Raw genomic sequence first — 17,811 nt, forward strand, 5'->3', positions numbered from 1 at the left:
TACATTACGTCCTGAACTTGAGAATGGCAATTCAAACTTAAATTCTGATAACCGACACAGATTCGATTGGGAAGAAGACGAAGACAATTCAAACTCAAATTCTGATGCCCAAAACAGATCCGATTGGGAAGAAGACAATGACAATATACCAAAATGTCCTTTCTGCGATGACCCACTCCCATCACAGCCCTCACCAAAACTTCACAGTCTGATGCAAATGCTTCTCGATCGACCAAAGGCAAAGAAGACCCCTTGACCCGGGAATCCTGATGCAGTCTCTCTTCCGGTAAGTCTTATTTCGGTCAACCAACACTCTCACATCTCTTTGTTCTTAATGTAACACCAATCATTCTAATCAACACATGTTTAAATTTCATCAGATGTCTGAGACCATCGCATTCTGTGTGATGCATGGTGCTGAGTAAAAATACATCCCCATAGGGAAACAGAATGGTTGGCCTTCATCAATCAATTTTGACGAACTCTCTAGGTATGTAAATAACTCGATTTGTGAGTATCACTGTCATATGGCTTCCATATGGAATTTCTAACATCCATTACCTATTTGTGATACCAGTCGTGTAGAGAAATTTGTCCCTGATCTGCAACATATCATCAATCACCAAATTGACAGCACCTTTTTGAATGGTGCACTGCAAATCTTGCAGAGTCACGGAGCACGTCGAATGGATAGTGTATGGCACGGAGATCTCACATTTGAACTTGAACAACCAGGGTAGTGAGTATTGTTCTTCAAGTCAGTTTCTCATTTGATTCCAAGCTGATGTTGGACTGTAGCTATGGGGGCAGAGGCTTAGAAATCATTTATCAAACACTTCATTCGCAATTCCTGCGCCCCCAAGCTCCGAATCGACTCCTACACGCAAAAGCAAAGCCTCTCAGTCCTGAAACCTGGGTCCGGACAGTTTTGATTCCCGAAGTTTCTTTGAGACTGATCGCGGACGATCTAAAGATATCGATCTCGGATCCTAAAGTTAAAGATACACTTGAAAGCTCTCGAGCATATGGGATGGCTATATTTCCAGCCGAGGATGATCACTTTTGAAATTACAAACATCGAAGGACATCAAAGGACTTATGATGAACTTTTGTACTCAACAAGTCCTTGCACTCGCTGAAAGGAACCTATTGAGGTCTTATACAATCTGATCCTAACATATACATATTGTACATAGAATGAATCGAAATACATAAGGGCCGTTCTCCGCTTTTGCTGGTCAACTTGAACTTCAAAGATAACACCAATACCTATTGATACCCATTGATTATCATATGTGTCATACTCTATGTTGACTGTGCTTGACTGTGTCTACCAACTGTGAGTCGATGTAACAAAGCTTGACAAGGGTCTGACAGCAAATTGCTTGATTTTTGGGGCAAACCTCGGTCAAGCTGTTGGAGATCGTAAATCAACGATTAAAGTGTTTGAAAACGAGCCAAAGACCGTACGATCTATTACGCTGAGATCTAGACTCGGCGTCACACACTGTAGGCAAGTCGGCGTCAGCGATCATAATCATGACACCCACTTTTACACACTTCATGATGGCAGAAGCCGGCTTCAGAAAGCATCAGAAAGCTCCTGAAGCCTTTACAGGAAGTTCTGGACTGTATAACTTCCAGAGGAATCCGACCTAAGGAAAACCGGTGTCATATGTGATTTCAGGTCGGCGTGGTTTATCAATCGCCAAAACTTTTGCGTTTGGGAAAGGGATCAAAATCTGAGTAGATGCAAAGGTGCGCAAGAAGCAGGCGCACATGATATGAGAATTACAAGAAAATTCATAATTGTCAAAAAAACTTTTATTTTGGGACCCTTTTCTACCACCAAAAGGTCATTTCCCTTGTCACCAAGAAATCAGACATAGCATGTAAGTCCCCTCCATGCCTCCGGGGTTTGTTGCGTTTTCCCCCCCGGACACTAGGAGGGGACTTAGTTAAGTTAGCTGTAATTGCAGCAGTCTCAGTTACCAAAATCTCAAATTTTGTTTTTTGTTTTTTTTTCAACTGATGATATAACTGTTTCTAGGATAGCTATAGAAATTCTGAGGAGAGCAAAAGTTCATAAAAACATGCTTCTATAAATTTCATATAGGCATGATGGAAGGTTTATTGTGTATAAGGGGGTGAAAATGGACGCTGGAGATAGCTCCTGCCAAAGTGAAATTTGTATCAAGCCAAAAATCATTGATAAGTTGCAAGCCCCCCCTCCGCCTAACTTAACTAAGTCCCTCCTCCAATCGCAGGCATCCTCTGGAGCCTGCGGAGGAGGAACTAACTTATCGGCACTTTTTAGCCTGATTAGAATCCCAAATTTTGGATTTTCAACAATATGAGATCAAATTTGCCTTACTCCGTCCATCATGGACTCCCTGAAAAATCTGAACTGAACAAAATATTCTCACACATCTTGTACATAGTCTTCCAGCAAAAGATACATCAGTGATTTGTAAGTTCTTGCTTTGATCGGAGCAACAAAAAGTGTAACATTTTACCTGATCAATTGTAGAGCTGCGGAGACAGTTGGAGGCAAAAGATGTTTCGAGCCATGTTTGACTCACCTACACATGTGTATGTACTGTCTTTGCAGCAAAAAATAAATAAAATGAAATAAAAATACAATTTGAAATTTACCTTGAGGTGCTCAAGGCCCTCAACTGCAAAACCTCTTGAGAAGGATCTGAAGAGGGCAAAAGCTGGGGAAGACTTTGTTCTATAATCTTTCCTAAAAAAAATGACGGCTTTGTTTTGTGCAAGACCGTATAATTTTGGATGGGAGATAGCCTCTGCCAAACCAAAATCTAATCAGGCTAAAAAGTGCTGATAAGTCGTAAGTCCCTCCTCCGCAGGCTGTGGGGGACGTCTCTGCAGGGGTTTAGGGGCTTGTGTTAAGCTGGCGTGTACTTGGACTCATACACCGTGTAGCCCATCCCAATGGAACTCACAGATGATGTCGTGCCTTTGGCCATCAACATAGATAAACCACATTTGCTACCATGTATGGTTGCTCTTTATTTCTTTGCATGTTGTAGTGCAGATACCCATTTTTCATCTCTGTAACTAGAATGTTTAGACTTTCTGACATAGGTGGTGGGCACATATGTGCAACATATCCCTTTGAGAGAATCATGATTTTAAAGCCTCTAGAATGATTTCATGCGGTGCTCTGGTCCCTGCACAGTCGGTGAGATTTATCTTGATGCATGTGGTAAACCAGATCAACCGGAAGATATAGAATTTGGGGTCATTAACAAGAAGGTCAGGCTTCTAGAGCATGGCAAGGCCTGAAAATGAAGTAGCAAACAATTGATCACTGAGTGATAACATACATTTTCTCTCCAAGGAACAAGATGGAGATGATACTCCTTTTCCTTGACTACTTTTTTCCGGCTTCAATTCAGTCCAGCAAGAAACAGTCGGTCATTGCAACTCATGGTTCAAATGTAAAATTCAAAACCAAGGCGAATCACACCAAAAGGTGTGATTGGATCACAGTCTCAAAGAGATATCCACTCTTGCAATTTCTGATCTCAGTCCTTAACTTAACCTGTGGGAAACCGCACGAGGGCTTCTCACTAACATAGTCCCAAGTTTACATCACCACTTTACATGTAGTCCTCTCATTCTAGAACTTCAAGCTATCAAAGTCGATGTTCTCCTTGCCTCACAATGACAAGCTCTTCTTTATCTATCACTCCATAGCATTGATCATTATATCTTCCTTCAAAGAAGTTGAGTCTGTTGCCTTGTTTTCACCTAACCAAATAGAATCACAAAAAATAAACATTATAAAGGTTCACAAAACCCACTAGCCCATTCTCAGAAAAGACAACAGAAAACAGAATGAATAGATTGACATGCGTAGATGCTTTCAAACAAAACAGAAAAATGAATTGAAGACCAAATGATGATCTTTGAAAACGAGAAGTAAGAGAAAGAGAAATATAGCCAGTAAATTGATCACTTCTTCTTCCACCAATTTCGAAATAATTCTACACGATCTTCATCAAATTCAAATGAACTAGTAGGATTTGAAGTTGAGAAATTTGCACCACGGTCTCCAACTGAAGAACATAATTGACAATATGAAGTCTGGGTTTTGTTGGATCGAAGATGAAGATAAAGAAGAGGTAAGATAACCCCGACTATGAGTAAGGAGATCGGTAAGGTGACGATAAGGATTTGGATACCTCGCTCGTGAGCTGATGATACAGGGTCACAGATCTGGGTTGGTAACCATATATCTTGGGTGACTATCCTTGATGCCGGGATTGAAGTTATCATACTGGTGATTAATGGAATTAGATTCGAGTGATGCCCTTGATTTTTTCTCTATAGCACACACTATATAATCAGGAAGTGTATCAGATGAGATGCGAGAAGATGATTCCAATAAAGATGGCAAGCTGAAGAAAGATACTATAAGTCGAACAATGCGTACACTTTTTACACGAGGATTGTTCACTTGAGTGCGATCAACGCTTTTGAAAACTTGGAACTTGAGTTGAAAAGTGAAGGGCGAAGTTGTGAGATGGGTTTTAATCCCCCGTGATCATGACCAGTGCAAGTAGCGGTTCCATTGAGATAATCCTTTGTAATTGCAACATCTTACTTTGTTTAACGTCTTAGAAAGGTTTATCTCTCGGTTGAATCAAGATATGTCATTTGTAACCTCATCCTGCAATTTTCGTACCTGATGCGTTACTGTCCAATACGATAATCCTTGGTTCTATCGGCATCCGCTTTGCTACAAAGGATAGGCAGCAGAGTCTGTTGGACGATCTGCCACCCGGTTCGCTACTAATTCGGAACCACCCCTGAGGCTTTGTTCATCCGTCTCCTTGTTTAGAGACACAAGGGATAGTCATGTCCTGGAGTGCTCAAGAAACGCACCAGAATATCACAATAACAAGCATATTAACTGTGATTGAAAGATTACAGAAAACAGATCTCAAGGGAGACATAAAAAAGGCTGATACATAGTCTATCCTGTCACAATCACTGCCATGGAGTATAAGAAGTCCATATGACATAGCCTGTAGGAAAATGACAGACTATCAGTCTCAGAAAACTAGTTTTAGTCTATTTGATCGCCATCCTTCTCATGAAAATTGCTGCGTCTACACACAGAGATAGGATCAAGACCTTGATTTCTGAAATTCAAAAGATTTGGTTGAGAAAACGATATAACAGATAACAGATCCAGCCGTGTTCATGCCGCGGAAATTCTGACTGCAAGATGATTATATTTGTGATGTGTACAAGTGTAGAGCCCAAGAACTGAAAAACAAGTTTCGGTGCATACCTCTATAGGCGCATTCGGCTGACGTGCCTCGGGCATTGCAATGTATAAGGTTATCATGCATGATTTTGCATTTTGCCACCTTTTGATTCGCTCACTTGAGGGGACGAGATATGCAACATCTTGCAATTTTTAAGAAGTGCCTTGGCAGTTCACACCTGGGTCCGGGACTTGAATTTTCAAAGTGGATTGCATAAATTCTTTCTGAAAGGATAGCCGCCAGAACACACTCCGCATGTAAAGAACAAATTCCAATTGACCCTACGACTCATTACATAGTTCTTTCCAAAGGAGTCGCATGTTGCAACATAAAAGCATTCCGAAACCTGCACTTTGTGACCACAGCTGTCACTTGTGTATTGAAATCTTGAGAATGGATGCTATCGATGCACGAGCGATTTTGTAAATCGTCCTCCTTGAAAGTTGAGCCTCCTTGATGTACAGCCACTTTGTTGTACTATATCAATTAGCGCCAACCTATTCTTGGTAATTGGCAATTCAGAATTTGGCATTTCAGTTGAACCGTTCTTGGTGAACCCATTCCAATCCTTTTGTTGGTTGGGTTCTTCAAATCTTTTGGCATAGCATCCAACACTCTGAAGTTGTTTTGAACGCTTGACGATGAGACAATACTGAAAGCTAAACCAATATGCTGATAAATACCCACGTTGCTCTCATAGTTGATTGATTCATAAAACCTTCGCAAAGCCTAGTACATACCAATCATCACCCTGGGCAAGGACATCCAGAAGGGATTAAGTGTTCTGATTGGCCTCATAGTGAATGGCTGCTTCAGGTATTCATTTCTTCTCCCTTTGAGTTCTCTCTCATACCCATGTAGCTGACCGTCTCAACTTTTATAGACACTTCAAACTTTCCTCCTTTGACCTACCCACCTCCAGGAGCGATGCCTAGTTTTTCAGAAGAAATCGCTGCTCAACTGACGCATCACTTCGACCAACAACCACTCGCTGCCGATACCCAGACCGTCCAGTCCTCCTCAAGCCTCGTTGCACCACTACCTTCCCTCAAACTTCCGAGTCTACCGTTACCCAATACATATCATAATTCCAATTCTTTCTCCAAGATCGGCTCAGGCGAGCGTCCATATAGCCCTTTCTCAAGTTCAGCTTCGTTATATCAAAAAGACATTGAACGGGGGCACGACTTGGAAAACTCCTTGCAGCCACACAGTGCCCGAAGTGATTTTGCTGAAGCTAGACAATCGAACTCATCGATGAGATCCTCAGTGGATCAGACTCATGGATGCTCTGTATCCTCACCTGGATCTGAATTTTCGCACAAGTCTCAAAACCCATTAACAAATCCGAAACCCAGGTCAAATACGCGCATCCAATCTAAAAGCAAAGCTCCCAGTGCCTACTCGATTGGATTGATTGGGGTCACCTTTGTACAGTCTCTCGTCGTTGTGGCCATTCTCGCCTTCGCGTGCCGCACTCTTCAAGATTCGCGATCAGAAATCAGTATCGTATCTGCCTATTTGGTGAGGTATTCATCCAGGATCTCACCATAATTAGCTGAAGACCGATTTAACGTGGATCACGTCATTCATTTTCCATTATCTCTGGTGTACCATATTGTAGATCATCTTTATCATTGCTGCAGCTTTGTCCTTCATTTTGGTCAGTTCATATTCAATAAGAGCAACCCTTCACTATCATAACCCGTTTTGTTAATTTCCATTCATGTGTTTTTCTTTTGTGACCACCAGGTTTTGGACTCGATCATGTCGCAGGACGTAATCCAGCTTATTGCGCTTTGTGCATTCAATTTGTTCATGACCTGCTATGGTGCTGTACGTATCTTCTATTTCAATATCTACTGTGCTTTCCCCTCATACCTTCATATCCTGAACTTATGCAATCCTTTTGCTTGAACCACAATGGCAAAAACTCTACCTGTCGAGATAGGTATTGCCCGTCCAGCTGTGGAAAGCGTTACAAGAGACCAATATTCCTGCTATGAAAAAGCTTCAGGGTTGGTTGCAAGTGGTTCCGTGTGTCATGGGCGCGTCTACGCTTCTGATGACCATCTTAACGATTTCCATCCACAAAGAGTTCGGTACGATACGTGGTTTATTTATCTGGTTCCGTTTGGAACTCAGTCTTCAAGCATCATCTTACTTCGTTCAAGACAGACTTACGCTGAAATGGAATATTCTCTTCTAACGACCATCTCGGTTCAATAACTAGGTTGGGACATCTATAAGCAGATGGGAGCAAACATGCAACTCAAACGAGCTGGTCAATACAGGGCCGTTTTTTCGATCCTACAGAAATTCAATTCATTTTTCTTCTTGGGTGCCATGATCCAATATGCGGTCCTCGGTCAAGACGTAGGATGGAGAGCAGCTTTGACCTCGATCACGTGAGTAAAGATAAATAAGCAGGAGCAATCAAGTTTCATGAACCACTTTTCCAAACTGTTCATCTCCTAATCGTATTGACTTATATCTGGATCTTGGATCTCTGCTACGCTTCAGGGTTATGCTGGTATGCACATTCATCATGTTAGTATTGTACAAGCACTTTCTATACATTTACAAGCTGCTCTACTTAATCTGCTCTTCCATGTTTTTTACGCTTTTGTTGACATGATCGTCTTTGGATGACTATTAGGGTTTCTGCAGCAATAGCGATTAGTCAAGAGATCAGGTGGCCACTCTGGCTATCCCACCTCGGTTCCTTTTGTATGTTGGTACGTTGCTGTCTGTCTAACACGTCCAAACATAGTCAACTGTCTGATCCGATCGCTTCTCCATCCTGGGCATTTTGACTCAGGCGTATGTCTCATACCTTCTGGCCAAAGTCGTTCCCCAACCCCAATTCTCCGCAGGCCATCGAACCCTGCGATTCTTCTTGATTGTCAGCCTTCTAAGTCTGGTATGTGTCATGGTGGTCTCAGAGATATGTGCCAAAACATTTGGGCTAGGCATGCGTGAGCTTGGTGAGTTTTGAGAATTCTTCCCTTTATAGATAATGAGCTGAGATGTATGTGTCCTCTGTGTGGTTATTCGTGTCAAAGGTCACCGTAAATGGTGGAGACGTAATGACAATCGTCAGCCCACAGGTATCATAAAGCAATCCAAGAATTCTAGAATGTCGATCGACTGATGTGTATCACATCCTTTATTTATACTCGATGCCAAACTGCGATGATCAACACACTTGCAGTAAAGCTAGAACCTTTTTTTTTTCGCAACTCATTCTTTCATTTTAACATGATGGGGTTATTTAAGATGGATGGGCTTGGTGTCATATCTTGTTGCTAATGTCATTTGATTTTCGTTCTTCTTTTGCCGGGATTGCAACTTGTCTTGTACTTAATTCATGTCCTCGCTAACTTCCTTCATCCCGTGAAATGATTTTACCATGTGTTCTTAGTCAATTGCATAATTTAGCTCATCAACAGATGTAAACTATGCCCTCATCCTTCTCGATGTCTTTCGTTTCTAATCTGCTTTATCCATTTGACATCTCAAATTTTGATTGCTACACTCCTCCATGGCGAGGCATATTACAAGTAGAATATACTGGCGAAGTAAGCTACCAGAGCAAACATTTAAGAGATGTTATGTGTGGTACACGAAAGCATAAGGAAACCTAGCCGATACAAGATCAATGAGTGACGAGGAGCAAGAAACTAGAGCCAAGGAAGAAAAAGAGTAAAGAAAGAGAGAAAGAAACAATGAGAAAGGTTCAGAAAAATTTAAAAGAAATCCAAGACCACATTGCCAACGATCCGTATTTGAGTACTTGCTGTACACTCCACATTTTAGGATTCTCAAGTGAAGAGGGCGGCGAAGAGCGATAGCGAGGCGACCACGAAAGTGGCCACAAAATTGCCACTGATTTGACCAGCGCTGCTGTGCTTCGCTCCAGCCTGAGACAAAGAAAAAGGAAGAGGTATTCCAAAGGGTAAGATCAGTACAAGTCATAGGAAGAAAACTACTCCAAATCAAGAGCAGGGGTTGACTTACCGGAGGGGTAGTCTTTGTGGTATTGGCAGATTTCTCGCTACTATTACCAAGGGGCGAGTTTGTTTGGTTTGCTGAGCTTGCTGTAGTTGGCAATGCTGTGGTTGACCCTCCTGTGCTTGCTGCTCCTGTAGATGGCAATGCTGAGGTGTTTGATGACCCTTTAGAATCGATGGCGTTGGCACTACCAGTAGGGTGAGTCTCAGCGCCTGTCGATTGACTGTCAGCGGTCACAGGTTTGATATCAGTGGCGGTTGCCGGGGGCTTGCTGTCTAAAGTCGTGTTAGCCTGGATTGCAAGACAGCTTAATTATGAGTATGATCATGGATTCAGCGGAAGGAGGAAAAAAATATGGACTGACTGTTTGACGTCGGTCGATCGTTCCATTCGCGATTAGAGTGGAAAGAGCCAAGGCAAGAAGGGCGATGACAGGGAGACTGAGAATGCGCTGCATTTTTTCGATTATTTAGGTTTCTGCTAGGCGGAGTAAGAACAATGAGTTTTGATCACACTGGGCGGTGTTGTAGATGGACACTGACTCAAAAATCAAAAAGCTGCACTACAAATTTTAAAGCTAAAGATTGATGTTGGTATATAGCGAAAAAGCTGGTAATTGGGTTGAAGGAAATTAGATGAAGTTTAGTTGTGATGAAAGAGGCAAATGGATTCAAGGGAAGTAACAATATGGGAATCAAGGCAAGGAGCGCAAGGCTTGGAAAATGCTCAATTTATTTGAAAAAGTTAGTAAGGGTTTGCTAGAGAAGTACGATGGATTCTGGTTTGAGTGATGCTTGGGGAGATTGATGGGGCTCCATCCAGGGCTTTTATAGCCATCAAGGATGGTTGTTGCACCCCGTCTCTTGGCCCTGGGACAAAACCTTTCTCCTAGTCTCTGTTTGTCGTCATTCGAGGTCGTTGCGATCTGTCTGGAGTGGGAGTTCAAACCATGATACGAAATCCCACCAACACGCTGGCCGTTCTCGACTACGCTCGAATATGTGTAGAATTGAGCTGCCAAAAGCGCTGAAGCAACCGAGGATCCGGACTTGTAGTTTTCTTTACTCGCCTCAGCGCCTCGATCTTGATCTATCAGCATTATGTAAACCAGTGGATAATGAAAGAAGACGTCATATCGAGTACCAGCTCATCGGATGTTGGTCTTTGTTCAAGTTCTCTATGAGAATGTGCTGAGATGTTCACTGTGTCGGTGACCATGTCGAAAATAATAACTTGGTAACGGGGGAATCTGGGAATTGGAGGGCATCATGGTCACATGTCGTTCATTGCTTGCGGGTCGGGTTCTTTGTGCATTCACAGCTTACGTCATCACCTTTCTTTCGCTCCATCTTCGCCTTTCGATTATTCTCCTAAGATTCCTTCTCATCCTCACTGCTTTAGTCATCGTTCATCAAACGGTCATCCGCTGTCATTTTTCATTACCCTCCCATCCTGCTGTGTCAGCAAAAACTTTTCCGCTCTTTTTGCTGAGTTGTCTCATTTGATGGAATGGTTGAAACATGTTTTCACAGCCATTCAAGAATTTGATATCATGTCCCACTTTTTTTATTTTGTCTTTCTTGAAGGTTCATGTCAATTCATTTTATTTTATCAAGATTTTTTATGTGTTTGTTCATATTAATGCACAACTATTTTGATTCTTCTCCTTTTTGATGGTCTATACACTTAGTTTACTTGTTTAGTTGACTTGGCCGCTAGTCAACCTGTGGAGTGTTTTCAAGTGTAGCATTTGAAGAAATTGATCGCCTTTGGGTATCAAACCAAGGGGCATTCATCACATGTTCTCATTCATGGTCTGACTTGACAATCTTCTACATTTCCCGCAAGTAATTGGTACCTAATAGCGGGGTTCAAGTCGGCCAACCTAAAATTTTGTGCACTTCGGCCTCCTTGCCCTTCAAAATTGGTTTTTTTGCAAAAGATAAATTGCTAGGAATATCCTTTTCAGGTGGGGCTTGTCAATAGTGTTTTTAGAATTCAAAATTTATCAGTAGTATCTATGTAAGGACAGTTGTATTTTAGGCATCTTTTCAACTTGAACCCCGCTAATGACACCAGCCCACGAGCACCATCAAACAGTGCTGATGTGTGTCCGTGATGGACCCTGATCAAAGCTGGAACCTGCTGTTTTGTAATCCATTCCTTGCACTTGAGTTCGACATAACGGGGATGTTTGGGATGGGTAGGCTTCGTGTCATATTTAGTTGTTAATGTCATTTCGTTTTTTTTTTCGTTCGGAGAATTTGACCCTCATCTTGTACTCAACTTACGTATCTTCACTCTTAGCTCATTCATCCCGAGAAATGATATTTGCGCGTGTCATGATTCGATTGCAAAATTCATCACCTTGCTCATCTCAATGAGCAAAGGATGCAGAAGATGGTCTTTTCACTCTCACTCTACTAGTTCATTTGGTGTCCGTTTTTTTAATTTTGTTGATTTTTCAAGCTTTTGTTTGCTACACATCTCTTCCTCCCCCGTAATTTTACATATAACAGCAGAGTAAGCTACCAGAGCAAACATCCGAGATACGGGAATAAACCTAACCGATTCAAAAACAAAGAATGACAAGAAACAAAATACGCTAGCTAGAGACGAACAACAATAAAGAGAGATGAAGAAACACAAAGTGACGGGTGAACATTTTTCAGGTTGTGCAAAATCCCATCGCCACTGTTCCGTATTCAGGTAATCGCTGCGCATTTGTCGCTCTTCAGTCTGAATTCCCTAAGCGACGATGGCAGCACAGATTGATAACGAGGCCATAGCAAAAGTGACCATGGAATTGGAACTGGTTTGGCCCACGCTGCTGTGTTTCGCTCCAACCTGAGATATAGAAAAGGAGGAACATGCCAGAGGGAAAAATAAGCGCATGTTCCAGGAAGAAAGCTAACCTCAATCATGGAACGTGTACTTACCGGAGCGGCAGTCTTTGTGGTGTTGGCAGACTTGTCGGTAAGAGCCGACGAAGTTGTGGGGTTTGTTGAGCCTGCTGTGGGTAATGTGGCTGTGGTGTTAGATGTCGGTTTGGTAGTGGTGGTGGTGTTAGTCGCAGCTGGCGTCTTGGTGTTCAAAGTCGAGTTCGAGGGCATGATGAGACAGGTCATGAGTATAATTCTAGAGTCAATGGAAGTAAAAAGAACCTATGAGCTGACCAGTTGACGCCTGTTGATCTCTGGACTTCCATTCACGATCAGAATGGAAAGAGCCAAGGCGAGGATGGCCAAGATAGGAAGACTGAGAATGCGCTGCATTTTTTGATTGTTTTTGTTTCTGTTAGGCGGAGAAAGAATGATTAGTTGGAACCACATCGGAGGGTGTTGCGCAGTCCAATGAAGGTGGTGACTGACTCAAGAGTTACAGAGCTGCACTGCAACTTTCAAAGCGGAATATTGATGGAGATTGGTAGTCACAAAAATTTAGAAAGTAGACCGAAGGAATTGGAAGGAGACTCAGTCGTGATCAAAGAGGGATGTATTCAGACAAGGTGACACACTATCAAAGTCAGGAATAGAAGCGCAAGGCTTTAAAAATGTCTGAAAGGTTTGAAAGAGGAAGTGAGGTTTTGCTAGTACGATGGGTTCAGGTTTGACTGATGCTCTGGATGGATACTTCGTTTTCACTGAGGTGTAGGGTTTTTATAGACTCAAAGATGGTTGTTGCACTCCGCCTCGATGTTTGTTGGTCGTAATTCGACCTCGCTTACTATGTATCTTGGAGTTCACATCATGATCCATCCTCCCACCAATATGCCAGCCCTTCTCGACAACGCTCGCATGGTAGACTTGTCTTGAATCCTTGGGAGCGATCGAGGTTGGGAACTTGTAGTTTTCTCAAACTCACATCAACCCCTCGATTATGATCTACCAAGTAAATCAGCGGGATATGAAATGAGACCGACGTCATATCGAGTGGGGCGGCCGGTCAGTACGTAGAGCAATAGCCATCAAGTTCCACCCCAACAACGGGAATCGGATGACGCACTAAATTGATCAGCTCTTCTTCATAGATGATGACTTCAACTTTCGTGCCAGGTCCTCGCAACAATGACATATTTACAAAGGTGTGGTGTGAACATGGATAGCTTCGACGCTGAGCGGTACGGAAGTCCAAGCTACATACACCACGCGGCGAATTTTGACGTGGTAGCGAGCGAGACTTTAGATGTGGCTAGGGTTACGGTCACGCGAGTGAGCCAACGTGGCCCCCTTCATGATGTAGCATCACTGGCTCAGCACATCTGCAAGACGATGACCAGAACACATCCGGTAAACGAGCTGATCATGAGTACGGGATAATTCATGCATTCTTGGTTTTCCGCTTCCCCGTTGGACAAAACCCAAAAAACAATCAGGTTGTCATGGGTTTTGTCCATGGATTTTTAGGTCAGGTGTTCATATTTGTGTACCGCTATTGCATATGGAAATGGAATGGGTTTCGATAAGCGCGGTGTAGCCTAATTTGCTTGTTTTTCTACCGAGCTCAACTCCAACTTTGTTAACATAATCTCGCGTTAAATGTTTCGATCTTGCGACGAGAGGACAAAGAAAGATCACATGGCGCAGCAAAGTTCCTAGACACGAACAGATAAATCTTTCTAGCTTTCATCAGAGCAAATGTGCCGTAAATTCTTCTAATGCCCTTCTTTCAATAATTTGGTCAGTGTTTTGAGCTGTTACTGAAATCTTCGACAGATTTATGTAAAATATATAGTATCTTGAGGGATCATCCGGGTCAATGAACTGATCGAATCTTGTATGCTTCTACATCTGCGAAAAGTTATAATCAACAGGCACTTGCGGTGGAAACTAGGGGTGTTGTAAGTTCATAAGCATGTGGCTGGACATAGTTGGAGAACATATATGATTGACATTCGCGAAGGCATTGCAACTGTCCAAGGCTGATGAATTGAAGAGGGCTTCAATTGCCTCTCGATGCGAAGCGCTTGTTCTCCTGAAGACTGCAAGCAGATCAAAGACGATACGAGGATGACCAATAGATGACCCCGCCATGATGATGTCATATGACGAGTTGGACCAGCCCTAGTCCCGTTTTGGAGGCGTTCGAATCAAAATCTCTAACTCCAGAGGCGGTTGAGTCAGTCAAGAGTCATAGAGCAGTTGATCAACTCAAGGCAGTATATGTAACCGGTCTCAGAGACAAGTCCCTGGATCCTACGCCTCATCACACCTGAATACAATATCTTTCAGCAATCCTTACTGCTTGCCTATTCATTTTACAAATACCATCCTTGAATCCTATCACTCAACGCGATACCAACCTCAACAAGCACCATGCAGTCTTCAACCCTCATCTTAGCACTCACCTGTAAGTTTTCACGAAAGTAATCAATCTTTGATTAGTCAAAATTCTGAGGCGTGGTCTGCTAACTCACCCGAATATCTTGTGATTCCCTAACGATCTTAACGCATCATCAAACATTTTGCTTTGCAGTGATCCTTTTTTGCAAAGCCTCGCCACTTGAGTTAGAACAAGCAGGAGACTCAGAAATGGGGAAGTAAGTAGCGTATAAGACATGATTTCTATCTCCATTATCATCTGTCCACTTCTATAGCTTACGCATCCGTCTATCACAGACTTCTTGAACGGGGAAATTCTCAAATTGAAGCAAAACCTCTGCACCTTTCTCGGGCCATTTCACAAGCTGTTCCTCACCTAGATTACGAGGATCACATATTCAGCATTGGATCTAAACCAGATCCACCACTTTCGCAAACTAGCACGGAAGGCGGCTCCATGGACCCTCCTAAATTGCACTTAGGAAAACACGCAAGGCCCAAAAAGTTCCGTCGGATTCCGCCTTTTTTTTGCCTCATAATTCTCTCCTCATAACCTCTAACAAGATATTACCTTTATAGTAAACCTATTGGCCGGGCTGTAAACACACGGAGCAAATGAAAGGTTGGGAACTCCAATCATTCGTCTTTCTGATCCTCAGGGTTGATCTTTCGCCAAGACGATTTACAATATCGCAAGAAAAGACAAATTCAATCTCAAAGGATCTCCCTGTGTCCCGAGATCAAGTACTTTTATTCATTTTGTTGGGCTTATGGACCTTCTTTGTTAGAATTGACTCGATAGCAAATCATGAAGCTCCCTGATATATACATGCAGAAAAATAAGAAAAAAGAGAGATTAGTTACCTTGCAAAGCATTCAGGAAAAGACTAAACTCCTAACTTCATTTTCATCTTGTCAAGACAATTCTTTTGCACGCAGTATGTATACACAACTCTTTGGTTGTTTTACACAACCAAGTGGTGATGCTCAAACATCATTGAATATAGGACCCATTTGTTTGCAATTTTAACCATGGTATCTGAATTGTATCAAGTCAATTTCATGGAACATCTGGGTGTTGGGTAGCCCAAACTTAGTGATTATTGCACCACATCAATTCGACAGTAATCTCCAAATAATGTGGTATTTTCACAATCCACAATCTCCTTTTTGCCACTTATTTCCAATTACCTCTGTTTGATTCTGTATGTGAGAAGGGGACTTGTCAAATTCTTCTTACTATACCTCACTATTTTATACCTCCATTGTCTCTGCTACTCCCACTCAGATTGTTTTTTTATTTCAACTCCAGCTCAAATTGCTTCTTTTACCTTTTCATTTTTTCAATCCACTTTCTTCCAAATCTGACTTGTTTTGATTCTTTCAACTTAATTGACTTACCATATACTGTTTCTCTATTTTTCTGTTTCTCATTTCCATCAACACCATCAACTCCAAACCAGCACCATGCCCAAAGCTGATCCAAAACCCAAGAATGATGTTGAACTTCAAGCTCCACACTTCAGCCACACCAATACTCAACTTATTATTGATGCTTTGATCATCCAAAAGCTCGCCAGAAAGAGTTTTGTCTTAGGATTTAAGCCATAAGCCTGGACTAAAGTGTTGAAAAACCAACACAAAACCTTCAAGTGAGGGACAGATAAAGAACAATTTTCAACAAGTGAGTCCTTTGATTTCTATTTGTTTCTAGTTGACCATTTATTTTTATAATATTACATAGTTGACAAAGGCCTACATTGTCTTTTGCAAATTGAAGTTGACCTTTGGGACAAGGATACTGGGAGGTGTATTACTTGGCCATAATTTTGGCCTGATTACACATTGGTATCACTGCGTCTGCCACTGACCGTCTCAACGTCGAGACAGTCAGAAGGCATGCATATTGTTCTTCAGAAAGTGTGTCAATTGTTCCCTGCCCCAGTTCAGCAGCTTCAATCTGAGCTCAGAGCTTTGATCCGAGCTACCTTAGAGGGCCGCTGCGTTGTTTAGCAATTGGCAAGTTCAGCCAAACCTGAGCACACCTCTAAGATCAACAATAAGTGTAACTAGGCAGTGCACCATTAAAATCATGAGCAAGTGATCTAACGAGCTAGACCACTAAGTAAGAGACTGAATCAAAATTGTGTATAGGAAGACTCTGGTACGCTTTGTGTTTTGGTCTTGTCAATTGACATTGAGAGACAAATCATAAGGGTATATGGGGTTCAAAACCTGTGCTTTATTTGCTGGCATAATCTTGCGCAAATAGCTTGAGGGAGATCTTGGACCGATACAAAAGTTTTACCATGTCACACTGCTCAATAAGGTGTACCAATGAACAGACGGGTGATCCAAAGGCCTCTGCCCAGATACAATACTGGGTATGGCCACCCAGGGACACTGTACAGCTCCACTAGTAATCAAATTAGAGAGACATTCGATTCGAAAACCAGTGTACTTTTCGTTTCAACAGCATATGGTGATATGAAATGTATATCCACTCTGTCAAAAAACAAGATGGCTAAGATGAAATGATTCATTACCTTTGAAATTGTCAAAAAAACATTTTTGTATCGTTTGATGTGGACCCATATCCAATTAACATCCCAGAGTTGTGAATCAAAGTCAGTTTTAGATGCTTAGTACACCGTGTCTGTGTAGGATTTGCTAGTCAACGAGCGCACACCAACTCCCTTTGAGGCAGAAAGGGAAGTCGTGCGCGCTCGTCGAAGAGCGAACGTCCCGGACACGGTGAGTAGGACTGATTTTTTACTCCAAAAGGATTTTATCTCAATGAAATGAATAAGTGTAAATTAAAAGAATAAAAGAGAAGGTTCTCACTGCCCACTGTTCTATCTATTCCAATACTTCTAAACTCTATGAGTGATGTGATGAACTATTCTCTTTCCACATCTTGTGAGTTTTTTTAGGAGGGAATCAGAGATTTCATCTAGACTTTTGTGTTCAAAATTTCCCTCAAATTCATAACATCATCGACTTTCTTATGAATCACACTGAAAAATCGCTCGGAATCTTCATTCTTTAGATTCTTAAGCAATCAAATATTATAAAGGAACTACACCTAATGCCATTTGTGGTGCCTCATACTACTTTTTGAAAAAAAGGTATGCACAAAACACACACAATCTATTTATCCCCCAAAACTGACT

General features: G+C 42.0%; 5 protein-coding genes across 5 annotated transcripts; 2 read left to right on the forward strand and 3 right to left on the reverse strand.

Annotated features, from left to right (window-relative positions):
• Positions 1-3,712: 3,712 nt before the first annotated feature.
• Positions 3,713-4,305, reverse strand: MELLADRAFT_103398 (uncharacterized protein; the record flags this gene model as incomplete). Its single annotated transcript, XM_007406624.1, has 2 exons — positions 3,713-3,777; positions 4,020-4,305. The coding sequence occupies 2 exons, from the start codon at positions 4,303-4,305 to the stop codon at positions 3,713-3,715; spliced, it is 351 nt and encodes a 116-aa protein (XP_007406686.1).
• A 1,842-nt stretch (positions 4,306-6,147) lies between these two features.
• MELLADRAFT_71040 (uncharacterized protein) lies at positions 6,148-8,737 on the forward strand (the record flags this gene model as incomplete). Its single annotated transcript, XM_007406299.1, has 10 exons — positions 6,148-6,827; positions 6,928-6,966; positions 7,056-7,139; positions 7,255-7,405; positions 7,537-7,711; positions 7,827-7,853; positions 7,963-8,041; positions 8,125-8,290; positions 8,369-8,401; positions 8,518-8,737. 10 exons carry the CDS (start codon positions 6,231-6,233, stop codon positions 8,613-8,615), a joined length of 1,449 nt encoding a protein of 482 aa, XP_007406361.1.
• Positions 8,738-9,127: 390 nt separating this feature from the next.
• On the reverse strand, positions 9,128-9,774 carry MELLADRAFT_123538 (uncharacterized protein; the record flags this gene model as incomplete). Its single annotated transcript, XM_007406623.1, has 3 exons — positions 9,128-9,226; positions 9,324-9,584; positions 9,682-9,774. The coding sequence occupies 3 exons, from the start codon at positions 9,772-9,774 to the stop codon at positions 9,128-9,130; spliced, it is 453 nt and encodes a 150-aa protein (XP_007406685.1).
• Positions 9,775-11,973: 2,199 nt separating this feature from the next.
• Positions 11,974-12,730, reverse strand: MELLADRAFT_123935 (uncharacterized protein; the record flags this gene model as incomplete). Its single annotated transcript, XM_007406622.1, has 4 exons — positions 11,974-12,164; positions 12,257-12,400; positions 12,494-12,611; positions 12,689-12,730. The coding sequence occupies 3 exons, from the start codon at positions 12,590-12,592 to the stop codon at positions 12,066-12,068; spliced, it is 342 nt and encodes a 113-aa protein (XP_007406684.1).
• Positions 12,731-14,632: 1,902 nt separating this feature from the next.
• MELLADRAFT_103402 (uncharacterized protein) lies at positions 14,633-15,440 on the forward strand (the record flags this gene model as incomplete). The annotated part of the gene is made up of 4 exons (XM_007406300.1): positions 14,633-14,666; positions 14,793-14,856; positions 14,936-15,147; positions 15,298-15,440. The coding sequence occupies 4 exons, from the start codon at positions 14,633-14,635 to the stop codon at positions 15,438-15,440; spliced, it is 453 nt and encodes a 150-aa protein (XP_007406362.1).
• Between the last annotated feature and the right edge of the window lie 2,371 nt (positions 15,441-17,811).

Source organism: Melampsora larici-populina, assembly GCF_000204055.1.
Source record: "Melampsora larici-populina 98AG31 unplaced genomic scaffold MELLAscaffold_6, whole genome shotgun sequence".
NCBI lineage: Eukaryota > Fungi > Basidiomycota > Pucciniomycetes > Pucciniales > Melampsoraceae > Melampsora > Melampsora laricis-populina.